The sequence below is a fragment of the Solenopsis invicta genome, chromosome 6 (assembly GCF_016802725.1).
Source record: "Solenopsis invicta isolate M01_SB chromosome 6, UNIL_Sinv_3.0, whole genome shotgun sequence".
NCBI classification, from domain to species: Eukaryota; Metazoa; Arthropoda; class Insecta; order Hymenoptera; family Formicidae; genus Solenopsis; species Solenopsis invicta.
The window spans coordinates 17,692,185-17,712,753 of NC_052669.1; the positions used below are offsets into that span (position 1 = coordinate 17,692,185).

Here is a 20,569-nt window from a genome sequence, read left to right on the forward strand (position 1 = left end):
TGAATGAATTGGTGTGTGTGAAGCTGGCACATCATTTGGTGGAAAATCACTAAACATTGACAGTTCTGGGTTTATTTTCAATAGTTCTACAGTTCCTGATAGATAAAACATATAGTTCTGGCCTTTAAAGCGAAAAAAACGCCTAGGACAAAGTGAGATGCCAGGTTCACGCAGCACCTCAGTTTGTCCTGCGTCATTTTCCAGACCCAATTCTTGTAGGATTTTAAAAGATCCATAGTTCTAGATGAGTTCTAGAAAGAGTTCCAGCGTTTAACATAGTTTATTTAATTTAAAAAAAAAAATTATTATAAAACATTTATGTTATAATATTACATAATAGAATTCCGTGTACGAAAAAATATTTTTCCTACAGTTCTCAGCATTTTAAAACGCGTTCCGAAGAGTTCCGATCGATTCAATTATTTATTAATTAGAAAAAAATTGTTATCTTCCGCGAAAGACGTATATTCGCTTATATGGGGGAGACGCTGATCGGTTGTTTAGAGTTTTGTGCATAAAAAAATATTTTTTTTGTAGGGCTGAACTTTTTTAACATTATTTCATTGAGTTCGATATCATTATTAATTATATGTTAAATAATTTTTATTTTTTGATATAGTTGCATTTATTGTTATATGGACACTGGCTTGTCTTGTTCTCAGCATAATCCGGAACCAATGACGTGGACGAGATTAAGGTTTTTTTCCTTTTTTTATTTTTTGTGGTTTTTATTTTTTTTTGTTTTTTAAATTTTTTGTTATATTTTTAGAATTTTAAAAATATACGAATATACAATTTTCACGGAAAATAATTATCTTTTTTAATTAATAAATAATTGAATCAACAAGAGCTTTTTGGAAGGCTCTTGGTTACGTTCAAAACTACATTGAAAGTATTTTTTCGCACACAGAATTGTCGAATATAGACCAGCGTCTCACCCATATATGATAAAATACGTGTTTGGGGGAAGTTAATAATTTATTACTAATTAATTAATAACGGAATTGCCCAGAATTTTTTAGAAGGCGCTTTAATACGTTAAGAACTATTAGAAAAATATTTTTTGGTACACAGAACTCTCGAATATAGACCAGCGTCTCACCCATATGCGCGAATATACGACTTTCGCGGAAGATAACAATTTTTTTTTAATTAATAAATAATTGAATCGACCGGAACTCTTCGGAACGCTCTTTAATATGTTGAGAACTGTAGGAAAAATATTTTTTCGTACACGGAACTCTATTATGTAATATTATAACATAAATGTTTTATAATAATTTTTTTTTTTAATTAAATAAACTATGTTAAACGCTGGAACTCTTTCTAGAACTCATCTAGAACTATAGATCTTTTAAAATCTTACAAGAATTGGGTATGGAAAATGACGCAGGACAAACTGAAGTGCAGCGTGAACCTGGCACCTCACTTTGTCCTATGCGTTTTTTTCGCTTTAAAGGCCAGAACTATTTGTTTTATCTATCAGGAACTGTAGAACTATTGAAAATAAACTCAGAACTGTCAATGTTTAGTGATTTTTCACCAAATAATGTGCCAGCTTCACACACACATTGAACTGGTCATTCAAATCAATGATGAGTCAACGTTCAAGCCGGAGATTGTGTGACCGACTAATAAAGTCATGACTTAGTACATCCAGATGCACAACTATTCACTGATCGGCTAAGTAGCAATTGAAGATGATTAGTTAGATTCAAAGGTAAGAACCAATTATCTTCGATTGCTACTTAGCCTCTCAGTGCACTATTGCGCATTTGGATGCATCCTTTGACAATATTATGGGTTAAACGTAGCATCAATGGGCTAGTTTACGTTAGCTGCGTTCAGACCATGACCTATACGTTATATTCATACATTATATTCATACGTTATATATTTATATATGTATGTGTGCGCACATATTATATATGTACCAGTAAGTCTAAATAGTTGGTAAGCGATCTGACTTAGCTTGAGTAAAGTCGTTTTTTCGCGTACTCTGACCTAACTTGAGCCGCACAATGTGACGCATGTAGATGTAAATGACAAAAAGATCAACCCCAGTTCAAAAAACAAACAATGCATGATCCACTCAAAAGTATCATAGGTCTATATAGTGTAAACGTTTCATTTGAAATCTATTTTAGGACAGGAGATAGATGAGGTCAAATTTTGGTGTAAATTAGTTCAATAACAATATAACGTCATTAATGTTACGTTCACATCAAACGTTTACAAAATTATAATAGTTTAAATATCTTAATAATAACATCTCAGAAATTAAAAGTCATTCTTATATGATTCAAATAAAGAGGACTTTAATATATTAAGATATAATAATAAGGTTAAAGACAAAAGGTGCGTCCCACTTGACAGCTGCCATCACGCTTCACAGCATTATTTGTTCTTTTTTAATTGATAAACAACAAGATAAAATGATATCAAAAGTATTGCAAGCGTTGGAACGCATTCAAAATCATTAAAAGACATTTTATGAATACATCTATGATATATGTATATATAGAGTATTTTATTTTGATTTCTGCAAGCAAATATCTTAAAAGTCATGGAAAAACGTTTTTGATAAAAGTTGCATAGTTCAAAGGAGGACAAATAATGCAAGTTATAAAAATTATAAAAATTGTTTTTTAAACCACGTAAAGTTAGATTTTGCTATTTTTTAACTAGAATTTATATAATTTTCTTTCCATAATATCATTCTTCTAATTATTCTGCATATGAAATTATTGAAATGAAGTTATAAAAAGCAATAGTTTACAAGATAGTTTATATTTGATTGTAACCTATTTTAATATAAAAAAAGTCTAAAATATCTTGTAAATTATTAATTTTTTGATAATTGTACCTTAATACTTTTATACATAAATGAAATAACGAGATGAATCAATTGGTGTAAAAAAATACATAGTTGATTTTTAAAAAAATTGTATAACTGCGTTGCAATGTAAGTTGCATAATTTTTTAGAAAAGATTTTTCTTTTCTTTCTTCCTTGCTATCCTTCTTCTTTTTGCTTTTTTCTTTCTCTTTCTTTGTTTTCCTCTGTTCTATTTCCTCCCTTTTTATTTTTTTGCTCTCTACTTTTTCCTCCTTTTTTATTTTTTTGCTCTCTACTTTTTCCTTTATTTAATTTTTGTTTTTTTTTGCTTTGCTCTATTTTTTTATTTTTTTTTACTACTTTTTCTTTTACTGTTATTCTTTTTTTCTTATTTCCTCATTCTTTTTCTATTTTTTAATTTCTTTTTTTCTTTATTTTTTTATTTATATTTTTTTTAGTTCGAAACCATTATTTGATTTTAATTCTCAGTTATCATCGGTTACTTTTGCCAGTACAATTTATTTTAAATCTTTCTCGTTTTCAGAAAATTTTGGATTATTATTGAAATAACCTCTGTAAAATTTTTAATTTATTAAATTAAAACGTAATATCGTTACATTCACGAATTTTAAATCATTAATTTTCTTAATTTTAGAATTCTATTAAATTCTTGGATTCCTCATATTTGACTGTCTTTTAGAAGAATCGCTTGTTAAGTATCACGAGTTGGCACTATCAATCCAACGAGGTTGAGAGCATTTTGAATAATAGATACCACAGACTATTTATATCTGGAAATCAATATCCTCGTAGCTATATTGTCGGCAACATGCACATTGTATAGCGTCTTGTTTCAACTCAACTTGACTAACCAACGTGAAATTCTCATAGCTTTCTTCCTTATCTGTAATTATTATCAAGAAAGAAAATCGCTAATATAAAAATCGTTTTTTCTATGTGTATATAATTGTATTAAAGAAACTAATAAATGTTACAAAAAATAATGTATAAAATTTATTGAATTCTGATTACATATTTTACTGTTATGTTTCTTTAAATGATAAATTCTTTCGTTTTATGTGTATAAATTTAAATTGAAAGTATTAAATAACAATTAATTTAATATTACGTTATACAGAAAAGGAACCTAAAAGTGAGAGAAGTACGAAAATAAGTTGATAATTTTTTAAGCTACGAGCAAATAATTTTATCTTGAAATTTGAATTTATAGTTTCTTGATTTTTGTAATGTTTGAAATATTAGGATATACATGCATACACACACACACACGCACGCACACGCACACACACACACACACACACACACACACACACACACATGCATATGTACCATATATGTATACACATGTACTTTATTAAAATGTATGTAAATTTGTTTTAATAACCATTGATAACCTTTTAAATAATTATAGAATTATAATTCTTGTAATACGTATAATTTATATACCACTAATATTTGTGAAAACTAACCTGGAATAAAATAGAAATTAAATGGAAAAAATTGTATAGAAAAGAAGATAGAAAAAAAGAAATAATTTTTTTGATTTTTTAATATTATATAATAAATTCTTAAAGTTAAACTTGATTTTTTAATTTAAAAAATTTTTATTACATGTAGTTTTTAAGTACATTTTGTTATAAATTTAAATTTTTTGACTATATACAGTTTACTTGTCGAATATCTGAGCTTTTAAATTCTTATTGTTATATTTTTAAATCATTCCCTTTATTCATAGAATTTTTAGATGTACAAAATCTAAAATGTTCTATTTACTAAAACATTAATTTCGAGATTGTTTAATACTAATTTATATGTTCTTTTTCTCTTCTGATATGTGTCACTTGAACCAAAAGTTCTTGGCCCAATTTGTAAATTTTTAAGTTTCTAGATTCTGATTTCTAACTTTCAAAGTCTACGAATTGCTAGATCTTTCGATATTTTTAGTTTTTTTAAAGAATAACGACGATTATTTCAGAGCAATCATTATACATTAGGTAAACCTGCTGGCATACAACGCGTTCGAGTTGTCCACATCTATGTTCCGTTATGACTGATATGGAAAACCGGTCTGTCTTTCTCTTTTATCTTGTGAAAGTGCGAGTGGATGAAACGGATAAAATCGTGTTATCGATAGAGTCTACATTAAGCGAGAATCTTAAGAGCGAGTTATTTTTCTTTACATCCTCGCGTAACGACAAGTTTGTCTTCTGTAAAATTATCAAACGTGAATTCTTGAACCATTAAGAATCTTTTGAGGCAATAATACTCTAAAATTTATTATTTAATTTATTATAAAATATATTAAACAGGGTGGGACAAAAGTCCGGATACACCTAAATCAGTCAGAAAATATAAGTTTTACAGAAAAGTGTTTCAGACAAAAGTTGTACGGCTCAAAAAGATTTATTTATTAATCTTATTAGTTTGACCTTAAATGGCGTCGCCAAGGTCAAATTGAAATCACATTAACTTTTTTAAATGGAACACCTTATTTTTGATTCCAGAATCTAATAGCTGATGTCAAGACCTTTTCAATACCCTATAAGAAAGTTTATTTTCGTTGAGTACTTTCCGAGTTGTGAGGCTTGAAAGCTACAGTGTACTGTAACTTTTAAGCGTCATAACTCGGAAAGTACTTAACGAAAATAAACTTTCTTGTAGGGTTTTGGAAAGCTCTGGAAATCGACTACAAGAAAATGCAATAAAAAATATAATGTTAAAGTATCGGTAGTTCCCTAATTAAAAGATATCGGTACTTCCTTAACATTCTATATTTTTTATTGCATTTTTTTGTAGTTGATTTCGAGAGCTTTCCAAAATCCTACAAGAAAGTTTATTTTTGTTAAGTACTTTCCGAGTTATGACGTTTGAAAGTTACATTACACTGTAGCTTTCAAGCCTCACAACTCGAAAAGTACTCAACGAAAATAAACTTTCTTATAAGGTATTGGAAAGGTCTTGACACCAGCTATTAGATTCTGGAATCAAAAATAGAGTGTTCCATTTTAAAAAGTTAATATGATTTCAATCTGACTTTGGCGACGTCATCGAAGGTCAAACTGATAAAATCAGTAAATAAATCTTTTTGAGCCGTACAACTTTTGTCTGAAACACTTTTCTGTAAAACTTATATTTTCTGACTGATTTAGGTGTATTCGGACTTTTGTCCCACCCTGTATAATTCTAGCGCATCCTTCAAGTCTTGCAAAATCTAATACAATTTATCAATCGATAATTATGATAAAAAAAGTTCTTACGATTTTTGATTATAATAAATGAAAAAGTAAACAAGCTAACGATAATGGCGTTACAAGTAACGCGTTACTTTTCAACTTTCTTAAATTACATTGTATTATGCTGAAAATGTTTATATTATCTAAAAATAGCTGTTCTTTTTTATTTTATTTTTAGAAAGAAGTAATGAATGAAATGAAAATCTTTTTATTCAATTTATTAATTTTTAATCGACATTTTCCAAAATTTTATTTACTTTTTATTTAATAATTTGAAGTCCCAAGTTTACCAAATATCTTTGAATCATGATTCCAATCTTTTTTTTCTTTTGCTTGTTCTTTGATACATTCTTTTTAATTCCACCGAAATTTTGTAAAATAAAACTGCACAATGTTATTCGGTAACGAAGAAATCTTTGATACGTTAATGATTCTTCAAGAATGAAAACGGGGGACGGTGTGCTTTGCACTTTTAGAAAAATATCTTTTTAAAAAATGATTTTTTTAAACATAAATGAGGCGGCCTACATCGTTCACAGCGGATCTTACGATAAATGCTGAATAATAATTTTTGCAATCTCCGTAAAAAGTAATTTTCTATAATACATACTAAACTGAAAGAGAAACCACTACAGAACGCGCCGTGAGATACTTGTAGTTTTGAATCAAAATTGATCGAAATGCAGAACGGATTGCTTGAAAATAATAAGAAATACTAGCAACGCAAGGACAAGAAACGGAATGATTTCGAGATTATTCTTGAAATATTGTACAATACATACGGAATAATAACAAAGAAATTGAAATAAAAAGGATTTCGACCCGTAACTTTTCGTGCACTCTTTGCGAATTGAAACAATTATCTTGAATATCTCCAAAAATATTTATTGGAAAAAAAGTTTTGCAGATAAAAGTTTATTTTTTGTGCTCTTTTCTGAGAGGTTCCTTTGATTTCTCTTGCTATTTAAGATATTTTGCCAACCGACCCTCCTAACCATTTCTTCAATAGCAGCAGGAAACGCGTTGAAAGATAATACAACATATAACATTAAAATGGAGCTTTTGAAACTTTACAACTTTGATGGGAAACAATTTTTTTCTTTTAAATGCGTCTTTTACGAGATATTAAATTTCCTGCAACATTTTTATCGTCCTATGTACTTGATACTAATGTGAATTTCCATGTTAACATATGCTTGGGCAGAACGCATTCGGAGATGAGATCATCGATCCTGTTGCTAGGTTCAAGGCCGATTGAGACTGCTAGTTCTTACTTTCGCTTCTCATAGCTGCTGATGGGAAACGGCGGAACGTAAACTATTCCTCTTCTCTCTTTCCCACCTTTTTTTCTTCATATATCCTTCCACTCACGGTCGACTACATTCCTGGGGGATCAAACTTGTAACACATACACAAGTTTTAGATCCCTGTAATCCTTGTTGAATATTTGTTAATTTTTTGGATTGGATTTGTTTAGTTTTTAAACTTATTCCGTAATTTAGAACTTGCTTTCGTTTAGACCTTCGTAGTTGTTTTTTTCTTTTATTTGGTTTTATGAATTCTCGTCAGATGTGTTGAGAAATTTTGAATACTTAGGGATACTCTTGAATTCGCAAAGTTTTTTTTATATTTATGTTTTTTTATTTTACTATGTATTAGAAATAATTTATAAATTTTAAATATTTAAACATACGATAATCAAGCCTCACATGTCAGTCACAGCAGTTGTTACACAAGGAAATGGACAGAAATGTCCGCGTCCGATTTTGATGAGTCTTTAATATGTTGTAGAACAGATGAAAATAAGGGACACATATTTTTTTTATTAATAAGAGTACTTTATAACTGTAATAAAAACTTTTTTTAATTTTAAATTAAAAATTTTTTTTAATTAAAAAAAATGTTTTTTTTAATTAAAACAAATTTTTTTGTAAATCACTGTTGTTAAGTACAGTAGAGCTTCCCACATCCGAAGTTCCGTTATCCGAATACTTAATATCCGAACGTTCTACTATTTGAATGTTATAAGTATTCTGAAATTGATTTTGTTTTCTTTATGTAAAGAATTTAAGTTTTTTTGAATACATAAAGTCTTTTTTATTAAAAATTTAAGTTTCTGATTAAATAAATAAAATTTAATATAAAAATGTATTTATTCTATTATCCGAAAATTCCCTTATTCGAACAATTTTGTCTCCCTATTATTTCGGATATGGCTCCACTGTACTCTTCAAGCCATTTCATTCAGAGCATTTTTTTCGTTCTCTTATAGTTTCTATGAAACTTGTATGCTTCGGAAGAATAAAACTGATTTTCTTCAAAGGGGTCTTTCACCCTCTAAAAAGGTAAAAATGGGCACGTATAAAAAAATACGTGTCCCTTATTTTGATCTGTACTACAAAATATTAAAGGCTCATTAACATCAGATGCGGATACTTCTGTCCGTTTCCTTGTTAGTACTGAATAATAATTTTTATATTCTTTACTTAGCTTAAATAAGTAGTTTAAGTAGTTTAAATATTATAAAATAATTTGATCATTTGATATCGATTATATTATTTTGATGAAGAAAAAAGCAGCTGTTATCCGCTATATTATAAAATTAAAAATAAATAACTAATTACAATTATTAATAATTAATTTTGTCTCTGATAAAGTTGTGTACTTTTATATTTACTTTTTATATTCAACTTCAATATTCAATAATTACGGTCATAGTGAGATATTAGCGCTGAAATAAGGTTTCTTGTGATTTTACATATAATACTTTTCAGCAATTCTGATACTCTCGAACTGTATATTTCCGTTACTTTTGCAACAGATTGTCCACTTTATCCGGAGGATCTTAAAGATACTAGTTAGCTTCAGTAATACTAGTATAAATTGATTTGTCAATTTAATTCTGTGATATTACTCTTCTAATTCGATTTAATAGCTGTGGAACCGAAAGTAACGGTACACAGTTGGAAAGTATCAGATAATAAGTATGTAAAATCACACAAGAAACATTATTTCAACGCCAATATTTTGTTACAATCTTGATATATGAGCCTTTCTTCAATATTTTTTTTTCTGAAATATAAATAGGAATATATTAAAGTTTTCTTTGAAAAGAGCATAAACGTTAATCAGCCAAAATGGACGTAAATGGAAAAGGATTTAAGTGGTGACTTGTTTATTTAAATTTATTATAAATTATGGTTCAAAACAAGTATAACAAAGTAATAACTTTGAATGCGTTTATTAAATTTTAATAAATTGTTTGTACACGTGTGCGAAACATCCTGTCCCTTAGGTGTACAATTAAATATTATCTTAATATTGAATTTAAAATGAGGCGTGAGCCCAGATTGTTTTTGGTCACGCTGTTTGCATCCATGTAAGCAATAGTCAGTAGTGTAAGCGTAGTCAGTGTAAACGTAGTCAGTGGTCTCAACTGGAAAAACGAATATACAAGAGAGAATGGAATAGAAATCGATTAATCTCTTGGCGACGTTGGCAGGCAACGATGTCGACTCGGCGTCGCGCGTCGGGGTCAGCTGCGATATGTCGTTGATCGTGCACAGAGTGCATGCGCGTTTTGAGTACAGTACATTTGTGCCTTAGCCTCGTTAACCAATCGACTACAGCGTTTCTTTATTACACAATAATTCTATATCACAATTAATTAGATATGAGCCTTATTCGTAAAGCTGAATCGTAGTGCAGGATATGTTTTATTTCATTTGATATACATCTTCAAGTTCATCAAACTGTGCTGTGCGCCGAATAAATTTCGACGCACTTGAAACACAGTTCTGAACTGTACGAGAATAGTAATATCACAATAATAAAATTGATAATCAGTTTATTAATGATGATGCTAAGAAATATGTATTACAGCAATGATGCCAATAAGAACTCTTTTGCCTCTAAATATCGTATAAGAATTAGTTTATTTCTTCAATTACTAGACAGAAGTAATATGAATTAAGTATCCAGTAATTATTGAAAAAGTGAATAAAATTTCTAGAATGATTAATAATTCAGATAAAAAACAGTTTTAGACTAAAAAAGACTGATAGTTTCGTTTAATCCAATGTTGATCGTGAATATGGATATATACCAATTTGTTATGATTCATATATATTTAAATAACTTGCATTCTTTTTGTCCATCAGCTCGATTGTTTATATTATTCAATTTAGAAAAACTATTTACGTCAATCTCATGATATTTTGTAAATTATTAGAATATTCTCAATATTCAGATCTTGAATCACTGTTGCATTCTCGCGAGTCTCTTGCAATTGCCATTTACATTAATGTAAAAGTATAGTAATAGCAATTTAAATATTTAAAACAAAACTTTCTTGATTGTCAAGTTATACTTAGTGGTTATTTTCGAAAGATTGTACGTATTTTTCAATTCTTTCCACGTGAGAAAAAAGAAATAAAAGAGAAACAATTGCTCGTCGCTTACGAAATCTCACGTAAAACGGCGCGGCAAGATTCAAACATACACGTACGTTTGGTACGTACAGGATCCATTTTATTATTTATATCTCACACATGACTACGATAAATTGACGTTTTTCTAATGTTAGTGTACGATACTTTTTGTTAAAAATAATCAAATTCAATTTATTAAATGTGATATGTAAAATTAATGTTAATTAACATTAATATATTATAGCTACGATAAAAATTAATGCTGAGCATTCTATCTATTGTTCGCTGCTAAAAACATAATTACACTTTATTTAATATATTTGAAATTGTATTTTTTTTCATTGTTTCTTCGTGTTTTGTTAGCTAATTTTAATTTTATTTATTTTTTGTGTATTATTAATTTAGTTTTATTCGAATTATTAATTGTCTTAGAAAGAGGAAAAATAAATTTAAACAACGCTTTAGTATCAAAATTGACAACTAGTTTCTTTAATAATAAAAGTTACTTTACGAAAATGTCTTCCAATTTAGTTTAAAGAAGATTGAAAAAATTTTATTTTAAAAATTCGATCGTTTTAAGCGAAAGAAATATAGGCGTTAGTATGTATATCTTCGTAAATCAGATCAAGGCACTAAGCTAGTCTTGTTTCGTCGAAATCTGATGGTGACGGAGAAGAAAATTAGTAGCAGTGGTGATGATGATAGTAGGTAGTGATAGTGTCGGTGACAGTGGTGATGGTAATGCTACTGCTATTGCTGCTGCTGCTGCTGCTGCTGCTGCTGCTGGTGGCGGTGGCGGTGGCGGTGGCGGTGGTGGTGGTGGTGGTCGTAGTAGTAATAGTAGTAGTAGTAATAGTAGTAGTAGTAGTAGTAATTGTGATCACAGCGGTGGTGGTGATACTGATGGTAGTACTGGTGCAGACTGGTGGTGATGGCGTTTGTGTCGCCTGTGCAGGATCGATCCAATGCCCCAGTTACCAGGAGAGGGTCAGACGAGAGAAAAAGACCGATAGATGTGTAAAATATATAAATGTATAAGATGTCCCAGAAATACACACACACACACACACATATACGCACGCACCCATATACACTGATATTACTTGTCATAATATCATGCCTGATTGTGCGAAATGTCAGCTGTACGTTTGGTGAACTTTAATTGCTTATAATTTAAAAACTATTGTAACTTGACATGTTTATATTGGAATGTTTATCTTAAAATATTCCAAAGAATCTGCTCTTATAAAGATATCCGATTTATTTTGAGACACTCTGTGTATAAGCGCGCGCGCGCGCAATACTTTCGCAACTGCAATCGCAGTTTTGCTCGAAAAATATATGGAAATACTGCAAGTTCTAGAATTTGTAGAGATGTCTACGTACAATTGCTTTTACTAATTCATGTCCAAAATCGGAAAATAAGTCTTAAAGATATTTTTGAGACAGGTTGTGATAAATATATCTTAAAGATATCTTTAAGACGCCCTTCAGACATGCATTCCTCATACATCCCGATTTTGGATATACCCAGTGAGAAATGACTTATCGAATTGACGTCAAAACCATATCAGTTTGATGATTTCAATTCGACATCAATTCTATTATCATTTCTCAGTGGGATAGTACTGTCTGGAAATGGACGAAAATTGAAAAAAGGAATGACGAACGGTTCAGTTTGACACGATTTGATTCAGCTTAGCTCATTCTAAACTTAGGTGTGGCAAAGTAAAGAGATTTTTGCGATTGCTCGTAACAAACTTACACATGCTAGAGTAAGGGCAGACGTTGATCTAAATATCATCGACGAATTAACATTTCAACTGTCGTTATCGAACATTTCAACAGCAATATGTAGTTTTTCAAATATTCGAATATATTTATAGAAGATTGAAATTGTACATCATAATAATTATTTCAAAAAATTTGTTTTTCAAAGATTTTAAATTCTCAGATTTCAAAAGTTTCAATGCAGTTAATACCAATTGTATATTTTTTAAAAGAAAGGTAAAACGTAATATTAAATATTTATATGTAAATAATTTTAAAATAAATTTATACTAAGAACAATTGAAATAGAAGTTAATGAAATGCTTCTATTAAAATTAAAGAATACTTACTTATTTTCTCAAAAACGTTATACTTACTATATTATTTGATGCTTATGTTAATTGATTTTTTCTTGAAATTTTATTGAAAAGAAAAATATTATGTACGTTATGCTTGAACTTACTGTTGACAGCTTCTGTTTTACATATTAATTTCGAAGACGCGTATCAACAGTACATTACTTTATGGCGATATTTTGCATTTCCTAGTAAATGCAAATATAATTGCTTTATAACATATACGTAAGTGTAGTATTTTTATATCAATGTTATATAGCAATTATATTTATGATTTGTTATTTGGTTGTATCTACAATATTGATTAATCGATATCCAAAGCCAAGGAACTGGTTATAAATTGCTAAAGTAAAGATTTCAAATGCGAAATTAGAATCGCGATTTTATATATTTGTGTGAAACGTGGGGAATGGATTGCTGTATCGATCAGCGAGATGGGTCAGGGTTAGCATTAAAGGTTAGGCTCCTCCTCCGCGCTGAATCCTATCACGAGGAAAGACGAAATGGAAAATGGGTAACTCGATCAATAATGCAGCGAACTTGTATGGTTTTGAAGTACAATATTTTTTAAATAAACCTTAATTTTTCCGTGGGAAATTCGTCTCTTTTAAACTAAACGTATTTGTTTTCGTTTCTTCTTATTTTTACACTTCTCTTTTTCTTTTTTTTCTTCTTCCTTTTATTATACTTCGGTGCATTCTTGTGTATTCCAGCATGTTCCAGTTACTTACTCCCCCTCTCGATTGTCCTTGTCCTCGTCTCTGTAATCTTCCCTTTATTCTTTCTGCTCCGCTCTCTTTTTATCCCGTTTCTCCTTTTCCATTTTCTTTTTTCGCTATTTTCATTTTCCATGCACCTTTGCTTTCCTTCTTCTTTATGCTTTTCTCATTTATCTCTTACCTTTCTTTTTTTTTATCTTTTATTTATCTTAACATTTTTCTTTGAGATTTAAAGTTTTTCTTATCAAACCGTAAAGCATACAGTCTCAAAGTTGTTTAAGATAGTTTTTAATTAACGATAATATTGAAAAAATTATGATTCTATTCTTAGCATTATTTTTACGTTCTATCACTGAAACTCAAATTGATTTTATTATTTGTCCTCCTCCAGTCACTATGTAACTTTTGTCTAAAACATTTTTGTCTTCCAGGCTCTTTTTCAAGATATTTGACTGGACTGTTTAAAATACTACACGCTATATATTTACATACAATTTTAATTGCTCACTTCGAATAACTTGTAAATGACGTATTATTACGGAAAATTATAAAAACATCGAACATTACACACATTTTCAAAGATGTGTGTAATTAAATCTTGTATAACTTTTTTGAGAAGCAACTGCATGGTTTTTACACAATTTGTTTTATCTAATTATCTTGTGCATAAAAGTATTAAGGTATAGTCGTCACAAAATAAATAATTTATGAGATATTTGATCATTCTTGTCAAAATATGGCAGACTATAAAAGTAGTAAGTATGAAATATCTTGTAAATTATTGATATGTTTATAACTTTATTACTTTTATACGCAGAATAATTAGAAGACTCACATTATGTAAAAAAATTCTATAATTTTATTTTAAAAATAGTAATGACCTTTGAAAAGTTAATTTTTTCAAACATTAGGTTTATTATCATTTGTCACTTTCTGAATCTCGTACAACTTTTATTTTAAACATTTTTCTTGAAAATGCTTTTTCAATTGACTCTATTGACTGAAAATGAAATATATTCTGTGTAAACACAATAAAAATTATATTTATAAAAATCATATATATAAATTTTTTTATGAAAAAACTCGATTATTTTTAATAATGTATTATATGCTAGATAAGCTTTCGAACTTTTAACAAAATATCAACGTATGATGAAATTAATTACAATTTATTTCATGTGTCGTGTAATGATATGTGAATTAAAGAATCAATTTCCTTTTGTGTTACAGATTTTTCGAGGCAGCAGCGGGCAACAACTTCCATTATGAAATTGTAACAAACAACACACACGCATGTCAAGATGCGTTAAAGGCTGTGATTATTTTATCTCAAGCTTAAGTTTGAATAATCCAATATTAAATAATTTGAAGTTAGCCATTATTTCGTTCGAAGATATTTCAACGACGGCTATATATCGGTATATCGATACGTCGGTGCTTTTGTTAATCATTAATTGGAAAAATTAAAGATTAAGTGTTGCAATAACAACAAACTTGTCGAAAGTATTCTCTTGTCGTTAGAAAGCAACTAAAGAGATAAAGTAGTAAAAGAAGATTCAAAATACTCTTATTCTATTTACACACACACACATACACACACACACACGCGCGCGTGCGCGCGCGCGCGCGCGCGTATACAAATATAAGCTATAAGCTTCAATAAAAATCAAGCACAGGAGGAATCGATTAGAAAGAAAAACGAAGACAAGGTAGCATTTGATATCACGGGACCGGAAGTGGGATCCGTGACGGTTGCCGATTTAATAAGTGGCAATGTAGCAGCGCGATACAATGAAGGGTCGGAGGTTGTTGTTACGGAGGATGTCATCCTGGCAGCCCCATCCAGGCTAAGAGGAGTAATTAAGCCATCAAGCACGACGATCGTTAATCTATCGACTACGAAGACAGCGACGACGCCGATAACTCCTGGTATGGATACCAGTGGTGATTCGAATATGGACACTGATAACGGCGGTTCTGTCGTCGCCAACGCCAACGTCAACGCCAACGCCAACACCGCATCCTTGACACTGGTTAAGACCGAGAGACCGGATCATCTGGCGGGAACATCGACGTCGCCCGCGACGGTGACCGCCGTGACAGCCGCCGCCGGAAGTAATCTTTTCACCGGAATCGCCAACAGCAATAAGACTGCAGCCAGGTCGGACGACTGGCTGGCAACGAACAGTCCGGGATCGCCGCAGAACTCTTTACAGAGTCAGCACGTGGTCTATTCCGCTTCCCAGCAGCAATTGTCGGAGCAACCTCCTATGGCCCACTCCAGTCCACTCGCGCATCAACAGCAGCAAGTTAGCAATAATGGATACGCGAGTCCTATGAGCACCGGCAGTTATGACCCATATAGTCCCAACGGTAAAATAGGTAAGTCGTTTGATCATATTTCCAATTTGCATTTAAATAATTTAAGAATTGCTTTTGAAACTGACGATACATGCGTATATATTAAGATTTCTCTAACGAAAACAATGTGATTTTTAACATAAATCGTATTTGTAAAAGTTACGTACGTTATTGCGTAATTATCATTTTAAACCTTAAATACTCTTAAATAATTTTATAAACACTAAAAATCAAAATAAAATTCAAAATTCCTATAAATATCTTTTTTAATATTATTTCGAATAAGTGTATTTTAAAAATATACTTGAAAGACAGAATCTTTTACTCGAAAAAAGCTTTAAAGGAATAAATATTAATCTTTATCTAATTATCCTCAATAAATTTCTAGTCTTGATGATTGCCTTGATCTCGGAAAGATCTAATTAACTTTTCCTACCGTATAGTTAATAAAAAATGTTTAAATATCAATAAATGTATTAAAGAATGTGTATTATTTTTTATCTTGACATGTATGTTGAGATTATAATATATATCTTAAATAACGCGTGTGCGTGTGTGTGTATACGTGTATACACATTCACACACACATAATCTTGATGATATAGTACAATGTATTTTAAATATACAATATATCATACTGCACTATAACAGGAATCTAATCTTATCAATCTTTGCTATCTGATTATTCATCATCTGAAATAAGCCATAAAATAATAATAATACATCAGAATAAGCCATATAATAATAATTATAAATTTCTTCTCTTTTACGTCTACACAGAGAGAATTTTTTCTTATCACTTACCCTAAAAATCATGGTACTCTTTGCGTGAGACAACGTGATATTTGAGAATTCTTTCCATGCAAAACGATAAAAATAATGTTTCTAGTGAATAATGTACACATATTTCGGCTGATTATAATTATAATTATCTCAGCGAGACATCAAAACAGGCTACTATACATATATAGTTTCAATTTTTGCTAGCCATGCATATAATATAATTGTAGGTATCTAGAAAAATTGTTGATAATTTAGAAAATTTTTTCATGTAATTTCTAGTGTATCTTAAAAATCATATTTTTATCGCGAATATAATCTTGATTAGAATTCCTGTAACAAAAAATTGTTCCTTTTTGCTTTACGAAGATAATAATGCAAAGTTTAGCATTATTGTTTTCGTTTAATAGATGAATTACACTCGAGATATTGTTGTAAAACCAATTAAAACAAATTATCTGTATCATTTAAAACAATTTGAAAATCGTTTCTTTAAGAGACAAAACGTTAAATAGTTTATAAAAATAGTTTGCACCTTGAAATCTGTAATATGCAATAATTTCGGATAATGAATGTTTATTTAATTGACATAGCTATTTCAGCACAATCGAATGAGATTTATATAAAAATAATTACTAGTTCTATAAAAATTATTGCTATCTTTTTGCTAATTAATTGCTCTATTTCCGACTTTGTTCCAGATTCCGATTACCTAAAAGCAATGGCTACGCTAGCTTAAGATTAAAGTTAGGTTAGCGCAGCCATAAACAAAAAAAGCAAAAAATTAAAAACAAATACGCATTTTTGTAATGCTGTTTAATTGCTTTATTGCAACAAACCCATCATATTTTAATCTTTATTGTGATCCAACTAACTTGTAATTAAATCTGATGTGCGCCATCTGTTACCGTTTTCTTTCCAAGATTTTTGTCACGATAAACAGATGGCGTTATTATTGCCAATCAAATATAATCGTAAAGAGTGAAAAAGAGGGGAGAAGAGACGGGAGAGGGAGAAGTAGAATAGAGAAAAGAGAGAGAGAGAGAGCATATACTATATTATCACACGAGTAACGAAACATCAAAACATGCTTAGTCCAAGAATAAGAATGACAGAGTAAAAAAATTGTTCATTCAATAAGTAGTAGCGCAATTAAATAGTAGATATGAAATAACAGAAGAGGAATATAAAGGAAAAAAAAATGGAAAAGTTGGATTTTGTACACGATATCACGTATCTTCTAATTGGAATTTAATTTCAAGCAAATTCCGATGTACATCTATTATTATATTCATTTTTCTTTGAAAATTGGGAATTTTATTGACGATGAAATGTAGCATGTATATGTTGGCATTCTCGATCTCGGTTATCTCTTCGGATTCTATCGAGAAGAGTGGATATCCTTGAGAAGGAGCATTGTCCTCAATAGCTATCTCTTGTTCGGCCACTTGGCTCGACCTGACAAGCTTCTCGTCACTCTGTAACATTGCCCGTTGCAATTTCTTGTCAAGGTCGAGACCAAGCAGTATTTCTTGCGTGTCTTGATTACAAATACAAGAATTAGAACCTTTTATATGTCTCGCATTGAGAGAGAGAGAGAGAGAGAGAGAGAGAGAGAGAGAGAGAGATAGAGTTAAAAAAATTGATATTTTATTAAATCACATACATATTTTCTTAGAAATTGCGTTCTAAATTTTGCTGTAATTTATTTGTGCGATTATGCACAGTATTCAAGGAGCATGTTATATTTTCAATGTATCAGCATTGTTAGTAGACATTTAGAGCAAACGTTGTACTCACAAGTCTACAAGAGTTTATTACAGCACGTTGAAAAGTATGGATTTTAACTGTATTAAAAGCAACTGTGAGAATGATTCAACCGCTCAACACATTTATGAGTTCAGAGTATGAACAAACTTTGTGAGGCTATTTAACGATTGCGTTATATTAATCTGTAAAAAGTTATTTAAAAAAAAGAGATAAAAAGCGGCGCCGAGCACTCACACTCTTCGTACAAAAAGATTTGATAAAAAATTAATGCCAATTTGTAGTTAGCAGCAAAATCAAGTACAATTAAAATGTTTCTTACAAAAATCAAACGATTAAATTTTCAGGAAAAAAAGATAGAAATTTCTTATCTTCAGATCATTTATGGTATTCAATAAAACTACAGCATTTTTTCTCTTTGTATAAATATAATTTTCCTCCAAACACATAAAGCATGATTTTAAACGATTGAAGCGTGATACACATTCGCATATTTTCTATATTTTAATATTTCCGACTAACTCGAGAAACATGTAACTCGAGTTGGTGCTTATGCAGCTTTGAAACGAGAACGAGAGAAGCGAGAGCAGCGAGAGCGAGCGAAAGAAACGACGAGGCCTCGATGCGTGTCGGAGGCCTCGCGGTGTTCAGCGAAGCTTCACGAGATTCTGTAATTGTGTCCGGTTTGCTCGCCATTGGCCGTGATAGACCGTGCATCCTAGCGATACCAACATCGTTCACATAGGCAAGATGTTATTTTGAACTTGTTCAAACGAAGAAAATATAAGAATGATTTATATTCAGTAAAGTAAGGAATAGAGAATATTTTCCAATGTCATGAAATGTTTTAAAACTCTCAAGTTGCATGTTCTTGAATTATATCAAAGCTAAAAACCTAGATATTAAAAAATCACGAATCTAGAGCTCAAGTAAGTGTCCTTAATTTTCCACAAAAATAAACTCGATTTTTTTTTAATTTTTTTTCGAAAAATACGACTGTGATAATGACAATCAAACTTGATTAAATTACTTATCTATTAGGGCTCTTAAATGTAAAAGAAATCGTAAAACCATCGACATAGGGAACAGTGAAAGTGACATCCTAAAAGAAAAAGCCAAAAAAGTATAATAAACGGAATAAAACAGAAAAAATCACGTTTTTCCAAAATTTTCGAGAATTTTTTCGGGCAAAGAATATTAGTAAGTAAGCTCCAATAAAGACAAGGAAACATTAATTTTGCGAGGAGGAAAGATATGGGCGATGTAATCTGCCCAGAAACGTGCGATCTGAAAGCTAATCGCATAAATGTGTGTAAGAATTTTAAATTACTATAACTGAATCATTGTTACAAAAGCTCTGAATCGTTCTGTCTGTTTTTTAAAACACATATTTGGACTTAAAAACTGATAATGATTCAGACATATTGAAGAGTCTGCAATATAGTTTTTCGCATGATATAAAAGTATGTACTATTATCATTTTATAGATACATATTAAACACAAATTAATTAAGTAGTTGTCATTTTAATTTTTATCATATAAAAATTTGCACAAAAATGCTTTGTTTTGACTATAAACATAATTTATTAAATGTGATAGTATTAATAAATAATTTGGTATAAATTTTAAAACATTTCTCAAAATAATGCAAGGTATGGTAATTTTATTTTAAAAAATTTATTACTTTTCATTTCGATATCTAATATCATAGGTTTATACTTTTTATTTTTCATTATTATTTCTTCATTAATTTCAATATTATAATAGTCATCTAAAAAGCACAATATGATTATTTTGATAATCATTTAAAAAATTATAAATTCTTCTGATTTAAAGATATTGTTATTTACTACTTTTTCCTCTTAAATTGTGAAAATTATTATTGAATAATGAAAATATATTTTCTTTGATGAAACTGCACACAAAATTCTTCATGTAAGTAAATTACGTCTTTCTCTTTTTCTCTTATATAATTTTATTTCAATATTTAATATTGCGATAAAGACGTTTTCATAAAACAAGAATATTCTTTTTTTCTTTCTATACATATAAGATACAGCATACTCTAAAGATAATACTCTAAGATTAATGAAATATTAAAAGAGTAAGAACTTGTTGGATTTAGTAATTTTCTCTTGTTCGACAGAGAAAATGAAATTTGGTAAAATTTTTAACTAATTTAATAAAACATAGATCGAAGTAAAGGTATATATATATACTTTTTATCATAGGAGCATGATTTACCGACGGATTTTACGGATACATATTTCTAACATATTATATTAGAAATTACA

The 20,569-nt window shown here is 29.8% G+C and overlaps 1 protein-coding gene across 2 annotated transcripts in view; it reads left to right on the plus strand.

Annotated features, from left to right (window-relative positions):
* LOC105195230 (ecdysone receptor) overlaps positions 1-20,569 on the plus strand; it is a 60,384-nt gene that overhangs the window by 13,004 nt on the left and 26,811 nt on the right. The window contains exons 1-2 of one of the 2 annotated variants that reach the window (XM_039451181.1): positions 11,408-11,538; positions 14,597-15,748. In XM_039451181.1, the coding sequence (XP_039307115.1) occupies positions 15,298-15,748 (451 nt within the window). In that variant the 5' untranslated portion in view covers positions 11,408-11,538; positions 14,597-15,297. Of the gene's footprint in view, positions 1-11,407; positions 11,539-14,596; positions 15,749-20,569 lie in introns of those variants that run through there. The other variant, XM_039451180.1, reaches the window with a different exon arrangement.